Source organism: Cricetulus griseus, chromosome 4 (assembly GCF_003668045.3).
Source record: "Cricetulus griseus strain 17A/GY chromosome 4, alternate assembly CriGri-PICRH-1.0, whole genome shotgun sequence".
Taxonomy (NCBI): Eukaryota; Metazoa; Chordata; class Mammalia; order Rodentia; family Cricetidae; genus Cricetulus; species Cricetulus griseus.
Genome location: NC_048597.1, coordinates 12091564 through 12110009, shown reverse-complemented (window position 1 = coordinate 12110009; position 18446 = coordinate 12091564). Strand labels below are relative to the sequence as shown.

The 18446-nt window shown below is 40.5% G+C and overlaps 1 protein-coding gene across 1 annotated transcript in view; it reads left to right on the top strand.

Annotated features, from left to right (window-relative positions):
* Window positions 1-18446, top strand: part of Jam2 (junctional adhesion molecule 2) — a 44474-nt gene that overhangs the window by 25277 nt on the left and 751 nt on the right. Inside the window, 7 exon segments of the mRNA XM_035443516.1 lie at window positions 4252-4357; window positions 5981-6133; window positions 8214-8410; window positions 10715-10814; window positions 11822-11929; window positions 14306-14321; window positions 17458-17500. Coding sequence (XP_035299407.1) covers window positions 4252-4357; window positions 5981-6133; window positions 8214-8410; window positions 10715-10814; window positions 11822-11929; window positions 14306-14321; window positions 17458-17500 — 723 coding nt within the window.

The window sequence follows — 18446 nt, the reverse complement described above, 5'->3', positions numbered from 1 at the left end:
TGAGAAATTACTTCCTGGCAAAGCCGGTGCTTGCCCGTGTACAAGGTGCCGGGTTTAATGCAGTGCGCACACACGCAGAGTCAGTCTGACTCCAGACTACAGGCTACCGTTTTCTTCTTCACTTGCTTTTAACTGAAGTGCACTTTAATTCTAGTTTATCTGGGCCTCGCCTATTCGCCTTTGGCTCTCCATTAAGCAAAAATCGGTTTGTAGTTTCTTCCACATTTTTGTTTTGTTGCTATTGTTGGTTTGGGGTTTTGGTTTTGTTTTTGTTTTGTTTTTGCAGGAACTGAAAGTCTGTGGCATTCATTTTGTGATTTGTATACATGAAATGTATTTCATTCAGGTTATTTTTTTCTCTCGTATTTCTCTAATGTCAAAAAGTTGTGAATTAATCCCTGATTCTCAGAGCTGCTGCTGGTCGGCCTCACTTCCCCTGGTGCTGCCAAAAGCAGATTAAGCTGGAAATCAGGGCAGCTCTGGCAGGCTTGTACATCATATGAGCTGCTCTGTGAGGGCTCCAAAACTGAAAGCTATTAATCAGAGTTTAATAGCAACTATTTTCTTCAACAATGGTCTTTTTTTTTCCCAATCGAGATTAAACAGATGTTCTGACAACACAATCCACCTTAATAGAAAAGGCTGGCACCTGTTGAGTATTAATGTGTCTTGTGTGAAGAAATATGATTTGCATCAATACCATTTGTTTTACTATCTAAAACAGAAGTAGCGTTTGAGTTCAGATTTGGGCAATGTAAATGTGGGCTTGTGGTGATAACATGTATGGATTTCTAACGTGGTGGTGAGCTTACAGTCACAACTACAGAGAATTTCTTCATGGATGAAAATAACAGACCATTTAAGGAGCACTTGCTATATGTAAGTTATAATGTGCATCAAACATATATATGATATTTTATATATATATATATATATATATAATTTTGACAAGAATGATTTTATTATTTCACTGATGTGAATATGATATTTCCATGATCTCAGGCCTAATATGTGACAAAGGTCTAACCTGATGGCCTGTTCTGTGAACTATCATGTCACCATAACCCAGAAGCCAGATAGGGAAAATTATGCCAGCTGTGAGTTTTGAATTTTGACTGGAGAGAGGGGAGAGTTAACATCTAGGTTCTTTATCCTGAAATACTAGCCCCATCATTCTAGGACTTTCACTGTCTGTGTATGTACCCTGGGCCTGTCTTATTAAAATACTACCGACTCTAACGCAATAGCCTTGTTCTCTGAGAGTTCTAGAGGATGACAGCTCCAGATCAAGGTGTTGATGCCTTAGGGCAGTGGTTCTCAACCTGTACCTCCTGGTGGGATGGAACAACACTTTCACAGGGTCACCTAAGACCATGTAGAAACACGGATAGTTACATTAGATTCATAACAGTAGCAAAATTGCAGTTGTGAAGTAGCCACGAAAATAATTTTATGTTGGGGGGGGGCTCACCACGACATTAGGAACTGCATTAAAGGGCGGCAACATTAGGATAGTTGAGAACCACAGCCTTGGGGCTCTTGGTCTTCACTTCCCTGTGCAGGACACTTTCTCAAAGAATCTTAGAACGAAGTTCCCTGTCTTCTCAATCTTTGATCAGATGTCACCTTCTGAAAGAGGCCAGCTTTGTGTTGTACACTGTGTCCTTGTCCCAGCGCCCCTCCATCTCCTCTGCTGCGTCACTGTCCCCCATCTCCCAGCTCCCACCTCCTGGGGTACTTGCTGCTTGTCGGCCTGACTTTCCCTGCTAGACTGTCAGATCCCCAAAGCCAAAGGATCCTTGCTCTGCTTGCTGATTACAGCCCAAGAACAATGCTGGCCCCCACAGTATTACTGAACAGATTTTGGAAAATGGGATAGATTACTTCTTCACATTCCATATGTTCAGTAAGAAGGAGACTAAAGTCACATCACTGGGGCAGGGGAAGTCATTGGTTACATTGAATTTCCTCAGGTTTTCCCCACAGGACAGTGAGGGAGGAACTGGCCAAGAGGGATGCATTTGTGTGCCTGTTTCGTTAAATACATGGAATTGTGTGGTGCGGTCTAAAATTATCTCTTAAGGTGTAGGAGTGAGACACAGAGAAACAGTGAAAACGGGTGTGGGTGTGTGCATAGTTGTTGGAAAACTCAACAAAATACGGGAAGGAAACCTATCTAAAGCTCAAGACTCCGGAAGTTGCCACCCTTTCTCCTTAATCAACAGAACAGAACTGTTTCCTCAGACAGGTCCCTTAGCACGCATTTGTCTTTGTAGCATAGTTGTAAACACCTCTGAAAAGGATCACTCGGCGTGGTGTGAAATGAAAGCTGTAAGCATTCTTAAGACAGTGTAGGGTCTTTTTTTTTTTTTTTGCCCCCTTGCCTTTCTTTTCTCTAGCCGATTTTCTATTTCCTTTCGTTTTATTCCTATCAACAGAAGCACAGTTAAAATTTAGAAACACAGTACAGGCTACGTATAACAGCAACAAGCCCTTATTCTGTCACCGCTGGGTTACAGTTTTCACACATAGACCTACAGACGTTTTTAGTCCATGATTATGCATATGAAATATGGACTTTTAAAAAATGACATTAATGTTCTTAAACATCATAATCAGACATATGGAAAATATTTTAACTTAATTTTTTATTCAGCAAAAGATCCTGTCCTTTTTTTTTTTTTTAGATCAAACCACATGCTTATGGTTAAACATATTCAGAAATATGAAGTCGGCACACCAAGGAGCCTAGTTGAAACATACTTTTAAACTATTTGTAGATGGCACTTCTGCTTGGCAGCTTGGAGTAATATTGAGAATAGTGTTGGGGGACTCTCCCCTAGTCATTTTTTCTGGACAGTCAAAAGAGGGGACAACATCGGAGGTTCCAGGAATTCTTTAATGATGCAACTATGGTAAATTTACTATCATAAAATTGATCTTTGCTACACTGAAGTAAAATTAATGTGAAGATTCATCTTTTAATAGTTTTTCCATATTGAGGCAAAGTTAAAGGCAGTCATTTTGCAGCAGAAACCTACAATTTATTTATTTTTATTTTTTTTTTCAAGACAGGGTTTCTCTGTATTATTTTGGAGCCTGTCCTGGAACTTACTCTGTAGACCAGGCTGGCCTTGAACTCACGGAATCCGTCTGCCTCTGCCTCCAGAGTGATGGGATTAAAGGTGTGCGCCACCAATGCCTGGCAGAACCTATAATTTATATAAGGCTATATTGGGTGTTTATTAATGTCTTCATTGCGTGAGTCACAAGGGAACTGTGTAGCATGATAAATAAATGGCCCAGAGCTGATATTGGGGTTCAAGCTTCCAGCTGGAGGTCAGAAAAGCAAAGCAGCCAGCCAGTAGCTCTTACCTCTACCTCAGCTCAGACCAAAGGGGTGATCCTCAGATTGCTCCCGATTTCACCGCTCCTCAGATTCACTCAGACTGCTATGCTCTCCTCAACATGGCTAGAGACTCACTCTCAGATAGAATACCTTTACCTTTTATACCTCTAGGATCAAGGCATGAGCTCTTATTCACTCTGCAGTAGCCCAGGGAGGTCTTGGACTCAGAGATCCATCTACCTTTTAATCCTGAGTCCTGGGATTAAAGATGTGAACCACCACCACCTGGCTTCTATAGCTAACTAGTGTGGCTGAATGGGAATGTAGCCTGTGAGGAACTTCTGTGCGTTTTCCCAGCATGCCCGGGGTGGGCTAAGTGTCTTTCATAGGTGCAAAAGTCAAGTACTCCTGCTTGACCTCCCTCTTGATACACGACATCTTTGCCTGAAATGACTTTATCTTACCTGCATCTTCCATCAAACTTTAGGCTCCTCAGATATGGAGACTAACAAGTAAATAAATAGTCGCAGCAGCCGTTTGCTAAGTGCTAACAATGTTAAGGCCTGTCTGTTTTGATACGTTGCTGCTTTTGAAGACTCACAACTGTGTGAGCCACTATCCCATTTCAGTGATGGAAACTCAGATTCCAGAGCTAGGATTCTGTCACATAATTATTACAGACAAGAGCAGTTATGTTCCCAATTCATCTTTGGGTGTAGCCAACATGGTACCTATTGAGGTGACGATGTATTTAAGTCTTGGTATGTGAGTGTGTGGAGATGGATGGATGGATGGATGGAAATGCAAAAAAAAAAAAAAATTAAAGTAATTTAAAGATGTTTTAAAGTTTTTTAAGTTAATGTATAAGCTCATAAAAAATGTATTTTCCCTCGTTTCTAGAGGCTATTTTAGCTTGTAAAACCCCAAAGAAGACTGCTTCCTCCAGATTGGAGTGGAAGAAACTGGGGCGGGGTGTCTCCTTGGTCTACTATCAACAGGCCCTTCAAGGTAGGAAACTAGACTTGAGGAGGTCAGAGAGAGAAGACACCATGTATAACCCATATTCTTTACAAATGGGAACAGGACAGGACTGATTACTGAAAACGTGTTTCTCTAAGTGTGAGATGAAGTGAACAGTGTCTGAGACCTAAAATACAACAGTTACAAAACCAGACAGAGCAAAAGGAAGTAAAATCCACCAAACATAATTATTTTCCTGGCCTGGTAAATAAAACGGTTAGAGAGGAGAAAAAGATTGATCTAAAATTGGGCCAGACATGGTGGTGCATGCCTTTAATCTTCCCATTCTAGAGGCAGAGGCAGGGAGATCTCTGTGAGTTTAAGGCCAGTCCGATCTACAAAATGAGTCCTGGAACACTCAAAGCTATGTGGTGAAATCCTATATCAAAAATCAAATACATAAAGTATTCCATCTGATTCTACTCCAATAAGTTAGGACATAAATCTCAATGGCTAATAGAACAGGTATTTTCCCATTAAATTTCTCTTTTATATAAATTTTTATTAGTTAAATTAGAAAAAATCTTATTTTACATATCAGTCCCAATTCCCTCTCCCTCCCATCCTCCCATGCCCCGGACCGATCCCCCCCCATCCACTCCCCAGGGAGAGTAAGGCCTTCCATGAGGGATCATCAAAATTGCCATTTCATGCACTTGCATATTACAGAACCCCATTTTTATTTTATTATATGTACTAATATAGGGGAATGCATACCATGTGGAAGTCAGAAGACAATGAGCAGGAGTTGTCTCTCCTTCCATCACCTGGAACTCTGGGATGAAACTCAAATGATTTCACTCTGTGGCAAGTTCCATTACTCACTAGGCCACCTAACTAGCTTACAAAAGCCCACTTTAATTCACTGCTTGTTATTCCGGAAATCTAGTAATGTTTTTAAGATCCTTGCCATCTACTTTCTTCTCTGGTATGATTTGAATGACCATATATAAAGTTAGTGTTCTGACTAGCTAAATTAAACTCTTCGTTTTTGAAAGCAGAAATAGATACTAGTCAGGTGGCAAGGCAGGCATTTGGTTGAGTTCTTTAAAATGAAACATGGTGCCAGATGAAGTGGTGCGCACCTTTAATTCCTGCTCTCAGGGAGCAGAGGTAGATAGATCTCTGTGAGTTCAAGACCATCCTGGTCTACTTAGAGAGTTCCAGGCCAGACAAGGCTATATAGTGAGACCTAGGTGAGAGAGAGAAAGAGAGGGGGTGGCAGTAAACAGTCTTTAATAGTCTAGAAATGTCCTCTGAAACACATAATATGCACAAGCTCAAAGCTTACATTGAAGTTTTTTTGTTGTTTTTGTTTGTTTGTTTGTTTGTTTGTTTTTCCCGAGACAGGGTTTCTCTGTGAGCTTTGGAGCCTATCCTGGCACTCGCTCTGGAGACCAGGCTGGCCTCGAACTCACAGATATCCGCCTGCCTCTGCCTCCCAAGTGCTGGGATTAAAGGCGTGCACCACCAACGCCCAGCTTACATTGAAGTTTTTACCAGGAAAACAAATGCTTTAGTTTTGAAGGGAGTAACTTGAGGCACACGCTATACAGGAAGTTTTTTGTATTGTTTCTAACATTGTTTTCTTTCTCCCCCCACTCAAAAAAGGTGACTTTAAAGATCGGGCTGAGATGATAGATTTCAACATACGAATCAAAAATGTCACAAGAAATGATGCTGGGAAGTATCGTTGTGAAGTCAGTGCTCCATCTGAACAAGGCCAAAACCTGCAGGAAGACACGGTCATGCTAGAAGTCTTGGGTAAGGTGCACGCACATGGGTAACTGCTGTCAGCTGTCCCATCCTCACCCCAGCCCCGGGGGTGAGACACTAACCCAGAGCCCCAACCAGGACTGCCATACTCTACAAGATCCTTCTCAGCAAGACCCCGGCTATTCCTGTCGGCTCACTGCCTGATGAAATCACTAATTCAGTTCCACGAATCTTTGTTTGAGACTGAAGTGGTTCCTAATGCCACTTCATGTCCCATGAACATTTTCCCCAAGATTCTGTTCTGTGTTTGTTTTTCAGCATCCTAGATGGTATCCCTTAAGTTGATGGAAAATCAACACGAGAAACAATTGTAGACCAGCAGAAAAATCAGAAAGTATTTGGTTCAAAAGAATTAGTATTTATTTGGTAGCTAGCAGATGTTAAGTGCTTTCACATAGTATTTTACTTAATCTTCATTTACAAAATTAATTTTTACAAATGAGGAAATGGAAGTCAAATTCTTTTCCCAGTGCCACACAATGAGAACATGTCCTAACCAAGATTTGCATCCAGATGAGGTTAATCCACGGCTAATATGATTAATCAGCGTAAGAATGACTGTAGGCTGGGCGTTGGTGGCGCAAGCCTTTAATCCCAGCACTCGGGAGGCAGAGGCAGGCGGATCTCTGTGATTTATAGGCCAGCCTAGTCTACAGAGTGAGTCCCAGGACAGCCTCCAAAGCCACAGAGAACCCCTGTCTCAAAAAACCAAAAAAAAAGAATGCCTAGTAGATGTAACAGTTCATAACAGCAGTAGGCAGAACCATCTTTACTATGATGTCAGCATAAGAAACCAAGACATATAACTTCTTCTCTTTTTAAAAAATGTTGTCCAGAATCTTTTTGAAGTACTATTGTCTATCAAATTTTTGGCTAAGGCCATGTATAAAATATAGTGACAAGCTGGTATAAAGAAAATGTAATTCAGAAAACCTTGCAGCAGATTCGGTCGGTATAAGCATTTTCTACTGCTGCATAGTGAATTATCATACATTAGCTTAAGAGAACAATCCTTTTTCAACTTCTTGTTCTATGGATGCAACCCACTACTCAGTGTTCCACATGGCAGGAATGAAAGTTTTACACGGGCTGAATTCCTTTCTCTAGGCTCTGGGGAAAAACTGTTTCCAAGCTCATTGTTGGTGATGGCAGAGTTTTATTTCCTTATGAGTAGGACTGAGATCTCATACAATGCTACCTATCATCTAGAGCCCAGTTCTGTGCCATGTCACCTTTTTTATCTCCAGGACAACAAATTCTTACATTGTTAACTGCTAGCGTTTTCCTCAGTAATCAACCAGATTAAACCCTGCATTTAAAAGGCCCATGCTGGGGACTGGAGAGATGGACCACCAGTGGTTAAGAGAACCTGCTGCTCTGCAGATGACCCAGGTTCATTTTCCAGCATCCACATGGGGAATGACAAACCTGTTACTCCAGGTCCTGAAGATCTGTTACCCTCTTCTGGTCTCCATGGGCATTGCATGCACTTGGTGCACATACATACATACAAACATACATACATGCATGCATGCATGCATGCATACATACATACATACATACATACATACATACATACATACAAGCAAAACATTCACATGTATTCAATATAAATAAGTAAATCTTTTAAAGGTTCATGTTGTGTGGCCAAATCCACCTTTCTATATTACAAACAATAGATTTGGAATCTTTTGTTTTGTTTTGGTTTGGTTTTCGAGACAGTTTCTTTATGTAGATCTGGCTGTCTTAGAACTCACTTTGTAGACCAGGCTGGTCTCAAACTCACAGAGGTCCACCTGCCTCTGCCCCCAGAGTGCTGGAATCAAAGGCATGCACCCCACCCCGTGATTTGGAATCTTAATTATATTTGCCAGACTTCTTCACAGTACTTTCACCTTTTGGATATCTAAGAGACCATGTATATACCCTGAGGATGGGGATATTATGGGGCTGTCTTGGAATTCTGCCTACCGTTGTCAGTCCTGAGTTCTCCAGGAGGTTATTAATCGTTACCTACTAAATTCTGCTTTACTTCAAGTCCCTGAGACCCACTTTCTCTATTGTCCAGTGGCTCCTGCGGTTCCCTCATGTGAAATACCCACTTCTGTTCTGAGTGGCAGTGTTGTCGAGCTACGGTGTCAAGATAAAGAAGGAAACCCAGATCCTGAATACACATGGTTTAAAGATGGCACCAGTTTACTGGGGAGTCAAAAGCTTGGCAAACACAACAGCTCATACACAATGAATACCAAATCTGGAATTCTGGTAAGGTCATTGCAGGTACTAAACTACTGTCATTGTGATGAAATGCTATTAGAACTTAAAACTATAGAGAACAGAAGATCAGTGTCATCAGTTGCTAAGTGGGAGGTGAGGTGGTAGCAGTACAAAGGATATTATACACGTGCTAATAATGATGGAACAGACTCCCATGGGAATTGGGCAATCGGTACAGGGAACCAGGGAGCAAAGCATATCAGGCATGAGCAGGAGATTCAGGCAGGCCAAGCCTTGTTCATGATGGATCAGGCAGGATTCCATAGCTACCCCTCTGGCCTTGAAAATTGCTAACCCCAGTCGCAATTTATACCACTGAGGAAATGCACGAAAAACTAAGCTGGGAACACCTGGACCTCAGTGCTAACATGGAAACGGTGTCCATTGGAAAACAGGAAAGCCACATCAGGTGTCGGCATCATTAAACATTCCCGTGGCTCCAGTCTCTGGCTTACATGTCTATTATCATAAACTTAATTCAGATTTTCCGATTGTTTCCTCCTTTCCTAGAAATAACTGAGAGGGCTTAATGACGTTTTTATAAAGTCTTTCTACTTTTTCATCTGTGACTTTTCAGAGTAGAGGTGGGAGAAAAAAAGAAATCACGTTGTTGAATTTGAAGCCTTTTGTTGCCAATCAAGATCATAATACATTGGGTTATACATGTTTTGTTTGCAGCCGTGCAAAATCACTACCACAACGATTATGTAAAACACTCTTACAGGTAACACTAAAAATAGTCTTAGGAATTCTGAAACAAAGGTGTATTGTTTCCTTTTATTCCTTCTACTAGTGCAGCGTCATGTAAAATCCAGCTCTTCTAATGCTCGGGAAAGCACACAATTCTGTAGCCAATGACAAGCAGGAGAGGGTGCTGCCACAGAATAAGGCCATGCTCCAGCATTTTCCACAGTCATCAGGAGCAGTCAGCAGGTCCGAGTGATCTTACACTGTGAAATTGGGCACAGAAGCTGCCGTCACACTCTGCTATATTTACTCTTCAGATTTATTTTTTCTGAGTGGGTGATAAAAGTCCTGAGGCAAGTCTGAAATGCTAGGATCCGCTCCCCTCAGAGAACCTCAGCACTGGGGGCATCTGGTAAGGGCACCTTAAGATGATAACACCTTTTATATCAAATTCTTACATCTCATCACTTGGCAGGGAGAAGTAATAAGGGCTGAACTCTTATCTCCTCAGAATTTCCAAATATTCTGGAATTGCTATAATTTACAGTCCTATAGACATCAGTTGAGATTTCTTGGGCCTTGGAGCTACTTCCTGACCATGGCTCTGGCTCTTTGGAGAAAGTGCTTATGTTTAGTGGACTTCCTGTCACTGAGAAAGTGTACTGTAGTTCGTTGTGTACTGCTCTCTACTCTTTTGGCTCTTTTACTGTTTTAGAAGGCCTGCCACTCAGCTCCCAAATAAATATACAGAGGCTTATTCTTAGATATGAACACCAGCTTTAGCTTGCCTTGTTTCTAGCCAGCTTTTCTTAAATTAACCTGTCTACCTTTTACCTCTGGGCTTTTTCCTTTTCTTCCTCCTGTATATCTTACTTTTGCTCTTAATCGAGGCTGGCTGGCTGGGTGGCTGGCCCGTTGCATCCTCCTCTTCTTGTTCTTGGTTCTTTCTACCCCCATTCCCAGATGTTTCTTGCTGTTTATTCTCTCTGCCTGCCAGCCCTGCCTATCCTGTTTTCTGCCTCGCTATTGGCCAGTTAGCTCTTTATTAGACCATTGGGTGTTTTAGATAGGCAAAGAATCACAGCTTCACAGAGTTAAACAAATGCAGCATAAACAAAAATAACACATCTCTATATCATTAAACAAATGTTCCACAGCATAAACAAAAGTAATACACCTTAAAATACTATTCCACAATAGCGCACTAGCCCTTTCACTAGGGAGGCCTTCCTTTATGGATGAAACTTCCCAGAAATTAGAGACACTGAGGTGGCATGTCCCTGTAATGCTGACTACTTGAAGGCTAAAGAGGGAGGATCAGGAGTTTGCACCCAGCCTGGGCAACATGCAGGAAGAGAGAAACAGATTTCCTCGGATGTATTTGTCATTTTCTATCAAATTAAACAAGCCTAGCTATTATTTACTTCTCAAAGTCCTGGAAGATCCTGCTACATACATACCTGATATTCACTAGAAAAACAAAGTTCTGAGTCATTACAAAGGACAGATCCACTGGATGACCAAATGCAATGACATTAATTATTTTAGCAGTCTACACACAGATTTACAGTTTAAAGGTCTACTTATTTTTCCTTGTACAAATAGCAATTTAACATGATTTCCAAGATGGACAGTGGAGAATATTACTGCGAAGCCCGTAATTCTGTCGGATCCCGCAGGTGTCCTGGGAAACGGATGCAAGTAGGTAAGCATGAACTGTTGAGAAGTACTGCTGTCTGGGTCGAGTGTGGTGAGCATGGACTATTGAAAAGTACTGGTGTCTGGGTAGAGTGGCGAATACTTGATGGTTAAAGGAGCAAGGGATGGAAGGGGTTGAGTGATTTGAAAGGCAAGTTGGAAGAAACATAAAACAGGCTTGATATAAAAGAGCAGTATTGTTTTCACTCTATCGTCTATCAAGGCAAGACAATATAGCTTATATGTAACATTTTAATTTTTCAAATAAATATTTTAAAATGGACCTTTCTAGGGAATCTGTCTTTCAAATCATGGCCAAGTGTGCTGTTGTTTGTGTTGCCAGTGGCCCACGTAAACTGCTGCCTTGAGCTTGCTAACATTTCATTCTCCACAGTGGCAGATACACTAAAACGATACAACAGTGCTTATGTGCTGTATTTGTGTTAGCCATATGGGCTATTATGTCACTGATGATGGCGTGTCAATACCCTGAAACACTAAGCTTATACTAATTGCAGTGTAAGGTTTCCAAAAGACACATGGAATAGTTATGCATCTAGTGTTCAGACTGTAGCTACAGTATGTTATATTTCACAAAATGACTTTTAGAACCCAAAAGAATGACAGCTTATGGATCTTTCCTAGGAAATATGAGTTTCAGTGCAAAACCATCACCCCACTGCCACCCATAGGGATCAAACCCAGGGCATGTGTGGATGTCAGAGAAGGGTTTCAGGGATTGAACTCAGGTGTTCAGGATAGATGGCAAGTGCCTCCACCCACTGTGCTTCCTTGCCAGTCCTAACGTTTAAGATTTTGGCAAAGCTTGGTTCTCTATTTTCAACCAATTTTGAGCCACGTCTTGAAACTAACTTGGTTAAATAGGTTTGGAAAGCACAGGGTATCCCTAGCATTGCTACCATGGGGCGCTTTTATGACTCTGTTTAATGTTTAATGATCGCATCTGTCCATCTATTTTAAATGAACTCACACATGCATTATTTCACATTCCAGATGTTCTCAACATAAGTGGCATCATAGCAGCTGTAGTGGTTGTGGCTTTCGTGATTTCTGTATGTGGCCTTAGTATATGCTATGCTCAGAGAAAAGGCTACTTTTCAAGTAAGTTGAATTCACCCTTCTAGATACGTGACTTCCTGTGAATACAGAGATTTCTTTTTAAGGTGTACTGTTTCTCCTGTGAAGTTGTACCTACTCTGGAGAGTATTTTTACTGCTACTCTGCTATAGACAACTTCCACAATAACATGCATAAGGGGTTGTGATACACTGTGGCAATGAGAGCAGGGGTGGGGTGAGGTGGAGAATGCTTCCCTTTTGAAAAATTTTAGGCAATTCCCTGGAATGTGTGAAAAGCATCCTTGGAATAGAATAACACAAAGACATTCACTGTAGACAAATGTTTATAGTGTATTAATGTGTGAGATCCTTATATTTTAAGTTGTAATTATGTCTTTCAGGATAGACATTGATTTCTAATTTTACAACCACCAGTAAAATGGTTCAGTATAGAACAGTGGAATGTTGAATGTCTAAATTAGTACAACTATAAAGAAAATTGCCAACCAAAACTAGAAACCTAGTTGGGCATGGTAGTGTATGCTTGGGATCACAGTACTGGGGATAGGGTGGAGTGGTTAGACTAGTTAAGTGTGAGGCTGGGCTGTACAGCGAGATCCTATTAAAAAAAAATACAAAACAAAACCAACGAGCACACATAGACCCTGCTGAATTAGAGATACTTCCAGACAAGGTTTTTTAGTTCTTCATGGTTAGATCTCTTGTAACTTCAAAATACATTTGACTATGTGGCTATTTGTTTATACACTTCTGAGATTTAAACATATTTTATTATTTTGATATATTCCTTCTCTCCCTGTGTTTAAATTTATGAAAGTGCAAGAGCTTCCACTTGCTGCATTGACAAAAGGGTATGAAGTTGAATTTTTAAATGAAATAATAAATTATGATGTGAATGAATTTTAGATCCATTGCTTAATAATTGGTATTAGCTTTAAAATTTAGGTTGAAGATTATTCATATCAAAGTAAAACAAAATCACGATGGGCAGTGGTGGTATACACGTCTTCAATCCCAGCACTCAGGAAGCAGAGGCAGACAGATCTCTGAGAGTTTGAGGCCAGCCTGGTCTACAGAGCGAGTTCCGAGACTGGCTCCACAGCTACAGAAAAACCCTGTCTTGGAAAAAAAAAGTACCAAAAAACAAAAAAAAAAACAAAAAACAAAAATAAAACAAAAGCAAAAGGAGTTACTGACAACATAAGTAAATATTTTGCATCAGAATGCAAATGTTTCCATGAAACTGATTCAAGGTAATTTAATTCCTTATGCTTAGCTACTGCTGGGCAAGGAGCTCTCACGAGTAATTGCAACACTCACAAGGCTGAGGCAGTAAGATTGTAAATTCAAGGCCAACTTGGTCTACAGAATACCACCCTGAGTCAAGAAAAAAAAAGTGAACTTCTGTGTGAATGAGAGTTCAGTCTAGCTTAGCCTAGCCTATTTTATAAATAGAATCTAGCTGTGTCCCCCTGCTGGTCAACAGTGAAAGTAGAATTAAGTCATCACTCAAAATTCTTGTCACTTTTACCTACTTAGAAAAAAATCCTGATGATTTTTAAATGAGGTGTCAGTAAAGGTACCTTTCTTAAAATACTGAGAGTTGAGATGGGGATGAGTTCATTAAACTAAGATTATTCCATTTTCTTATGGCAGGAAAATCTGTCCAAGGTAACTTGTGTTTGAGATCAGCATCAGCAAACTATAAACCTCTGGCCAAATCCAGTTTATATTTTTCTTTTCCTTCTGCTTTTTTTTTTCCTGGTACCAGAAAATGAACCTAGGACTTTGTACATGCCAGAACACTGCTCCATTGCAGTGTTCCATTACAAGGAAAGCAACATGGCCAGCTTTCCTTTTGCTTTTTTATTTTGAGACGGGTCTCACGAAGTTGCCCAGAATAGCTTTGAACTTGTGATCACCCTGCCTTAGTCTCCAAAGTATCTGGGATTACAGGTTTGTACCACCAGGCCCAGTTCCTACCTCATTTTCTGGGATTTATAAGCGAATTTTTACAGAAGCAAACTTGAAATTACTTAATAACAGTAACACTATCTTGGGAATCACATTTCAAGGAAATGCTAGCCCTACACCAAAAGAATCCTATCATTTTAATTAATAAGCCAATGAGATGATTATTATAATTTAAATTTTAATAACAAGTTTTTGAAATTTTGTTTTCTTCTTGATTATATAAACAACTCCAAAGTATCCTTGATTTTACCCCAACCTCTCAAAGCCCCAAACATTTGTTGTATGTATGACCTTTTCTAGGAAACTTTTCATTTAGAAGGTAGATATGTTACAGGTGAGACTCAAAGAGAGGCAAGCTAAAGCCATTGTAGATAGATCTGCATATTAGTTCTTGCACTAATGATATGTAATTGTTCTTTTGTAGAAGAAACTTCCTTCCAGTAAGTATCCTTTCATAATATATTTTCTTCCTATCTTTATTTTTAACCATCTGTTTAATGTCAAAAGTAGTTTATTTGTATAGAGTAATCAATCCTGTTAGAAGTTAATTGCCTTCATCAAGAAATACATACTACCTCTGTCCTTGTGCCTGCTTGTAAATAACAAGAGAAGAAACATGGTCTCTAATTTTATAGACATTTCCATAGTCCAACATTAAAAACACTATTTCTATGTTTCACTAAACTGCAAATTTTCAAATAAGCTTTCACTTAGTAATTTTTACGCTTAACTGAAATTTAATCAGTTTTATACCCAACACTGCTCTAGGCACTGCCATTATGTGGCAGTTTCATTGTTTTTTAAAAGATTTATTTATTATGTATACACACACCAGAAGAGGGCACCAGATCTCATTATGGATGGTTGTGAGCCACCACGTGGTTGCTGGGAATTCAACTCAGTACCTCTTGGAACAGCAGCCAGTACTTCTAACCTGAGCCATCTCTCCAGCCCCTGTATCAGGTTTTTTTTAAAGGCCAAAACACCCACAAAATCTATATTGGAAATCATGTATCAAAATAAGTATCAATATGGAGCTTATATTCCAGTATCGGAAAAGAACTAACCCTGTGTACTCTACAGCGTTTCAGAGAGTGACAAGAACTATGGAAGAAAAAACAGGTAAAAAAAATTTTTGAGATACAAAGAATGGGAGTGGAGACTACCATTTGAATAGAAGGTCGAGCAGGGACACAGATGGTGTCTGGTAACGACCGAGGAAGGAAGCAGGCCAAGCAGATTTCCCAAGGATGCTCCTGTAGAAGGGGGAGAAAACATCAAAGAGCCCAAGGTCGGGACAGCCCGGTATCAGAGGATAAAGATGAGCATTGTGCCTCCAGCAGCATGGGAAAGAGCGTAGAGAGAAGTTTCTGTCCTGCCTAGTCCCGAATAAACACATAGAGGCTTATATTAATTATAAACTGTTTGGCCTATTGCTCAGGCTTATAACTAACAATCTCTTACCACTTAAATTAATCCATAATTCTTACGTTTAGCCACACGGCTTGGTACCTTTTCACAGTAAGGCATTCTCATCTTGCTTCCTCTGCGTCTGGCTGGTGACTGCTCCTCTGCCTTTCCTCTTCCCATAATACTCCTAGTTTGGTGTCACCGCCTATACTTCCTCCCTGGCTACTGGCCAATCAGCATTTTATTAAACCGATATGAGTGACAAAGTTTTACAGTGAACAAGAACATTTTCCCACATCAGAGAGGCAATGAGCACACAAAAGCATTGGGGGACAGACTATACAGAGATGTTGCCAAGCAGTTTGAGGATTTTGAGGCATTTGGCTTTGGGTCTAAGTAATATAGGAAGTCTATGAAGGGCTGCAAGCATTTTTAAAATTTGTAATTCTTTAATGTTTATCTTGGTTTCTCTGTTAGAAATAAACTTTAAGGGAAAAAAAGTGAGAATAAGTAGACCAATCAGAAAAAGAACAGTAACCAAGACAAGACACAACATAGCTTACAGGTGTTGGAGTGCTTAAAGGTTTATAGCATAGTGGATATATTTTCAGCAATGAATTGATCCAGATTCAGGCTGTTAGGGAAAAAGTAAAATGGGAGGTGAATTCACAGTTACAAGAACATTTCCTCTACTTATTGAATGTGGAAGAGTGCAGGAGGTGGTCTTAGGAGCAACACCTTGGGAAGGGGAGGTCCAGAGTGCTTGAATTTTCAGTGTCTCATAAGCTCATTCGACTATTAAGTAGTCATAATCAGTAACAGAAGGTATATGAATTTGGAGTTTGGGGAACATCTTTTTTTGTTTGTTTGTTTTTTCGAGACAAGGTTTCTCTGTGTAGCTTTGGAGCCTATCCTGGCACTTGCTCTGGAGACCAGGCTGGCCTCGAACTCACAGAGAGATCCGCCTGCCTCTGCCTCCCAAGTGCTTGGATTAAAGGCATGCGCCACCAACGCCCAGCCTTTTTCTGTTTTAGTTTATGTGTCTGAGTGTTTTGCCTGAATGTATGACTGTGTACCTAGTGCATACAGTATCCATGGAGGCTAGAAGAGAGTGTCAGATCTCCAGGAGCTGGAATCACACACAGATGGTTGTTGTGAACCAGTGTATAGGTGCTGGGAGCCCAGTTCTCTGAAAGACAAGCAAGTGCTCTTAACCACTGAGACATCTCTCTAACTCCTGGGGGAAAATATCTCAATTGTTAATAAAAATGTTGGAGTCATGAATAAGACATGGACAAGATCATCAAAGTCCCAGTTTTGTTGCACTTGACCTGTGGCTGACCTCCCTTTATAAATGGGCATGGCCATTCTCTTTACACAGTCCTCCCTCTCCCCAGCTGGCGTGGCTTCTCTTAAATCCTTTGAAGACTCACCTGTTATTGACTTCTGATTCCCAGATGCCTGCCCCAACCCTGGTGTCTCAATCACATGGTATCCCAGGTCAAAGTCTAAGATATCAGGGTTGGCAAAGGGGAAATTCAGAACAGAGCAGCCTGGGTGTGTAGCCACTACCCACTTCCACCCCAACCCAGGCAACTGTGAGCATTTCAAGTTTTTATTAAGATGCAGAGTGATTGGAGGGTTTTGAACAGAGTGAAAAGTGATCTTAAATAGAGTGTGGGAGATTTATACTTCTTAATTTGAGCCTCTGTGGAATCAGGCAAGAGTCTTTGTAATCCAGGAAGGAATATTTTTATTTCCTTACACCTTATGTCCATTCATGAAATTCATTGTCTTCAAATTCACTGAGCTTCTGCTAGAACCCCAGTAAACACATAAAACTGTCCATGGACAAATGAAATTTTGGACTATAATAATCAAACTTTTAAAATATTTAATGTGACTATATCAGGTTGAAAATAAGTCTTTTGTCTGTGTATTCCACAAAATCAACTTAGCATGTTAGCCTTAGGCTGCATTTTGCTGCTCAGGGTTTCACACAAACCTGTATGTACTTTGTTGCATGGCTTCTCTGGATACTGTCTGTAAGTGGGCTGCTGGTGTTTCTTCCTGCCTGGATAAAATAGATAGTCCTGCTGAATGAGAATGGGTTTCAGGATTGGAAGTAGTAATATAGTAAATACGGTCTTTATGTTCTACAAACAGGAAGGGCAATCCTGCATCTAAAGCCACCACAATGATCGAAAATGTGAGTACTATTAAAATATTTTAATATTTAGGGGAAATGAATGTATGGATGTCGTGACTTCATTTTTAATACTTTAGTGTCTACCAGCAGTACACTAAAGGGTCTAAGCAAATGTTCACTTCCTTTCCATCTGGGTTGGCATGGTGAAGATGTCTGGCATTTACAGAGCAATTACAGAAGTGATTTTCATCATACGTCTGTTGGGGATATTCAGCTTTAGTCTGCCTCCTTCATGTGACTGAGTCTGGCATTTTCAGCCATTTGATAGAAGAGGAAACTGAGTGCAAGTTCTCACAGGCTGACACCGGTGGAGGTGGAGCCCGGGTGCCTTGTGTCTTTGAAGTCTGACCCAGTAGAAGGCTATTAGCATGCTATAGTTCTAGAACTTGATTGTTCCCAGCACTGGGTAATGTTAGGGATATAAAACAGCATGTTACTGCAGGAAAGGAAATTACCATCTAGTTGGGATCACTTAGAGAACATCATTTGGACCTGCTGGACCACTGCTTGGTAATATAATAGAAGCAGGATAGAAGGGGCCACCCAACATTCTCAGAAGCTTAAACCCTTTCCTGAGAAAAGAGGACTCCCAGAACCCCTTCCAACACTAGGGGAGGGATTCTCAGCTTCTTCCAGGAGAACCCAGGCATCAGTACCTTAAACATTCAAGTGATTCCAGCAGACAGCAGTATTTAATGCCCATTTATTGCTCTGTAAAACTTAGGATCTATGACAGAAGTCACCATGTTGTGTAGTTTACTATACTGTTCTTTAATTAGAGGACAAATATGTCTAATCATCTATAATTTACCTTTAAGATTTGAATAAAATAATTCTGTCCTGTCAGATGATTTAAAAAGACTGTGTCTCTGAATTAAAAGGGACTCTCTCTCTTTCTCTCTCTCTCTCTCTCTCTCTCTGTCTCTCTCTCTGTCTCTCTCTCTCT